The 4,236-nt window shown below is 37.5% G+C and overlaps 1 protein-coding gene across 1 annotated transcript; it reads right to left on the bottom strand.

Annotated features, from left to right (window-relative positions):
- Positions 1 to 478: 478 nt before the first annotated feature.
- On the bottom strand, positions 479 to 844 carry LOC123628208 (60S ribosomal protein L36a-like). The gene has a single exon (XM_045537847.1). The coding sequence runs from the start codon at positions 842 to 844 to the stop codon at positions 527 to 529; it is 318 nt and encodes a 105-aa protein (XP_045393803.1). The 3' UTR covers positions 479 to 526.
- Between the last annotated feature and the right edge of the window lie 3,392 nt (positions 845 to 4,236).

The following is a 4,236-nucleotide window of genomic DNA, read 5'->3' as shown; positions in this document are numbered from 1 at the left end:
CAGGCAGGTCTCAAACTCCTGACTGCAAGGGATCCTCCTGTCTCAGCCTCCCAGAGTGCTAGGATTACAGGAGTGAGCCACCGCACCCAGCATAGATTCTTATGTATAATGTTGTTATTAACAGTACCATTATTTTTCAGGAAATTTATAATATTTTATTTTTTACCTTTCACTCAAGAGTTGTTTAATAGAAGGCTTTTGAGATTTGCAGATGGCAGGGCCTTTTTGGTTTTTGTTTTTATTAATATTTTAAAATTCTAGTTTTATTTCATTTAGAACCTTGATGTATAACACCATAGTTTGGTTCTGCCCGTTTGTTTTTGAATTCTATATAAATGGAATCCTTCTACATCCTTTTCTGGGACTTCAAAGCATTTCTCTCTCTTTTTCTTTAAACCATAAACTTCCCCACAAGGGAAATTTTTTTGATGCCTCTAGTTTATTCCCTTCCAAAAGACCAACTGCAACCAAATGAAGTGAACAAAACCTCAGGATTTTATTGTCTTCATAATAAAACAAAATATGCTTAGAACTGGATCACTTGGCCCTTTCTCTTCTTATTTCCTCCCAGTTCAAAATGCTTGCATCTCTTACTAGTCAGCATTCTCCTAGATCTGCAATTGGGCTCAACACACTCAAGCCTCAGCACAATCTTCTTTGTAGTTTTAGCCTTTTTCCAGAAAATCAGCTTAGTCTGCCCACCATAGCCACTCTGCTTCCTGTCATAATGCCACTTTCCCTGGGCATATACAGAATCCCTGCCCTTCTTGTACTGTGTCACTTTGTGGGGTTGATGCTTGTCACATTTCTTACAGAATGTCCTGCGGGTTTTAGGAACGAACATTCACCATGTTTGCGTGAGCGCTATTGGCAATGAAAGAAAAGAAGCATTTCTCTTTTCAGAAAAGACAATACACTCTCAAGGTATCAAGCTTTTCTGACCTCAAATTGGAGATGTTTCTACCATAATTTCAATAATTCTAGAAATTACTGAGGTTAAGCCAGTTAGAACACACATATCACCATTGAAACCAGAGCTTGGGGCACATAATCCCAGCCAAAGAAATTGAGAAATTTTAAAAAAATGTGTCTAAATTGTCTTCCCCAATGTGCCTTTTCTGTCATCAGTAAGGTGGAAGCAAACTAACAGAAAATGAGAATGTAATGCTATTTTTCCAGATGTTATTCTAACGTGTTTCACTTTCCAGCTTCACATGGAACATATTCAGATCATTTCACACTAAATACTCTGCCATTGCCTTCACAACATGAATGAAGAATTACCAGCAAACTAGGTTTTTGTACCATCTAGTGGTGCATCCAAATATAGCTGACTTGTAAATATTTAAGTTAACAGTTCTTTAAGAAAATCCTTGAGGAGGTCATTGTGGATCGTTTCATATGTGGTTTAGAAGTGCAAAGAAATGGTCAGCTCCCTCACTCTTCGGTATTGCTGAGCTCTGTGGCCGCAATCTGAAGATTCTAGATCTGCATGGATTACAAGGGTTAGGACAAGCAATAAACTCACACTGTTAGAGCAAAGAAAATAACATGTCCATTACCTGTCTTTTTTGTTTCTTGGACATTGTTTAAAAGTTCCCAGAACTCTCTAACAGGTTTCATTCTTAATTTTAAATGGTGGTTAAAAACACATAACATAAAATTTACCATCTTTTTTCATTTTATTTTATTTTTTATTATTATGGATACAAAATAGTTGCACATATTTATGGGGTGTGTGTGATATTTTGATACAAGCATACAATGTATAATGATTGAATCAGGGTAATTGGGATATTCATCACCTCAAGAGTTCAGTTGAGGACTGAACTCTGATCTTTTTCTTTGCCCACGAATTCCTTTCTAAGGGGGCCTGGTGAGTCACGCCTACAAATGATAAAATCTCAGTAAACAGGTTTTTATGATGTGGTTTACTTCCTAACCTGATTCCGGTATAGCATCACATAAAAAGTAGAAGACCCTTATCTTAACTCAAGCATTCCTTTCCGCTGATTCCTAGTCTTTTGGACAAAGCCTAACTCTTTCAGCCAATTGTCGACTAAAGAATCCCTAAATTCACGTATGACTTGTAAGCCCCCGCTTCGAGTTGTGTTGCCTTAATCCTTTAACCCACCTATGACTCATAAGCCCCCACTTTGAGATATCCCACCTTTTGGGCCAAACCAATGTATGCCACCTGTAATCCCTGTCTCCCTGAAATGTATAAAACCAAACTGTAACCCACCCACAGCAAGTCCACTTGCTCAAGGCTTCTTGGGTGTGGCTCTGAGCCATTGTCCTCAAATTTGGCTCAGAATAAACCTCCTTAGATTGTTTTACAGAGTTTGTCTTCTCTTCCGTTGACAATTTCTTTATATTAAGAATATTCCAATTCCACTCTTCTAGTTATTTTGAAATATACAATAAATTATTGTTAACTGTAGTCGCCTTGTTGTGCTACCGAACACTAGATTTTATTCCTTCTATCTAACTGTGTTTTTGTACCTATTCGTCATCCCCTCTTTATAATCATTTTAAAGTATAGAGTTGAGTAGTGTTAAGAATATTCACACTGTTATGCGATAGATCTCTGGAACATTTTCATGTTGCAAAACTGAAACTCTATACCTATTAAACAGCAACTGCCATTTCTTTCTCCTCTCTAGTAGATTGTGTCAAAGGATCACTCATAGACATTCCTATATGGGTCAGTGTTTTTTTTTTATCAAAAGCAGTAATTATTGCAGAAATAAAGGGCTCTCTCCTCTGTCCCCTGCCCACCACTTCAGGAACAAAAGAATGATTCTGAAATAGTAATGCTCTTATCATTTTGTTAGCTAAATCTCAGATTTGGGTCTATGTTTACAACTGTCATTGCTCACAAGCAAAAGTTTTGAGCTCTCAAATGCAGGATTCTATACTCTGTAAAAATTAAAAGTTAATTTTTTTTTTAAATTGCAGGGTTATATCAAGGGAATTCAAAGTCCACCAGGGGATAGTTGCAGAGAGATCCCAGCAGGCTCATGGAGAGAACACTTCCCTTAGAAAGGGAAAAGCTGGCTTGGAATTCTGGCTCTGTCAAGTTTTAAGCTCTGTGACCTTGGGGGAAATCACTGAACCTCTCACAGCCTCAGTTTCCTCATCTGCAAGATGGGAATAATAACACCTATATGTCATGAAGATAAAATGTAGTAAGTTATATATTGTAACGAGCACATTGTAGGTACTCATTAAACATTGGTTCCCTTCCCATTTTGGCAATATGTACACATCTGCCTGAGCCTCAGTTTCCTCCTAGGTCAACTGCACAGGGTCACTGTGAGGTTTAAGTTGTGACAACATATGTGAAAGTAACTTCATAATAGACACTCAATAAAAGTTTTTAAAAATTCATATTTATTTCTACAGAAGTTGTAATTGACCAAGAAAGAAAATAATCACTGAATAAAGGTAATTAGTATTTCCCGAAGAAGTTTATTACCATTTTCCTGATAAGCAATGATTTTTCCTAGATCATTTAAATAATTTGTCAATCTGAAGGCAAGGGCCTGCCTAGGTAATCTCCTTAGGCTGTATCCACCCCTAGGAGCGAATGATTCTTTCCCAGTCTTGCAAAAGGAACAAGACAGGAAAAAACACTTGGTCTGGCTTATCAGAGAAGCTTTAAGAAAACAGAACATATTTTACTGCTTCACAATTATGACCAGTCAGACATAGCCACTGCTCATTTTCTAAAACCTTTCTGTGTAAGACATAAATTAAAAGGATTTTCTCATGGAAGCAGCACAGGCTTGTAAAAAATTGAAACAGCGCAGAAGGATATAATGTGAAAAGTAACATTTCCCTGATCCCACGCCACCACCCACCCACACCCACACACACACACTCAGTCTCCCCAGTCACAATCCCCAAAGGAAACCACTGTTAACAGACTGTTTGGGATTATTGTAGTCATTAGCTATGCATTTCCTATGCTTGTGCAAATACACACATACTCTGTACATATATTGTATGTGTGCATACACATACATATATACATAAACATACATGCATGCATGCATATGCATACATGCACCCTGTGTTTCAGAAAGCCTTTGTCACCTAGAATATCATGGGATAGAATGTGAATAGTTTCCATTGGAATTGTGCAGCACTGTGCAAAGGAACAAGTGTACACACACACACACACACACACACACAAACATACACACTAACATCTCTCTTTTAAAAAAATAC

This window comes from Lemur catta, chromosome X, assembly GCF_020740605.2.
Source record: "Lemur catta isolate mLemCat1 chromosome X, mLemCat1.pri, whole genome shotgun sequence".
Classification (NCBI taxonomy): domain Eukaryota; kingdom Metazoa; phylum Chordata; class Mammalia; order Primates; family Lemuridae; genus Lemur; species Lemur catta.
This window is presented reverse-complemented; position numbering and strand designations above follow the sequence as displayed.

Bases quoted from the DNA above. Each gene is read 5' to 3' on its own strand.
- LOC123628208 (XM_045537847.1), bottom strand. From the start codon at position 844: ATGTTCGTTCCTAAAACCCGCAGGACATTCTGTAAGAAATGTGACAAG.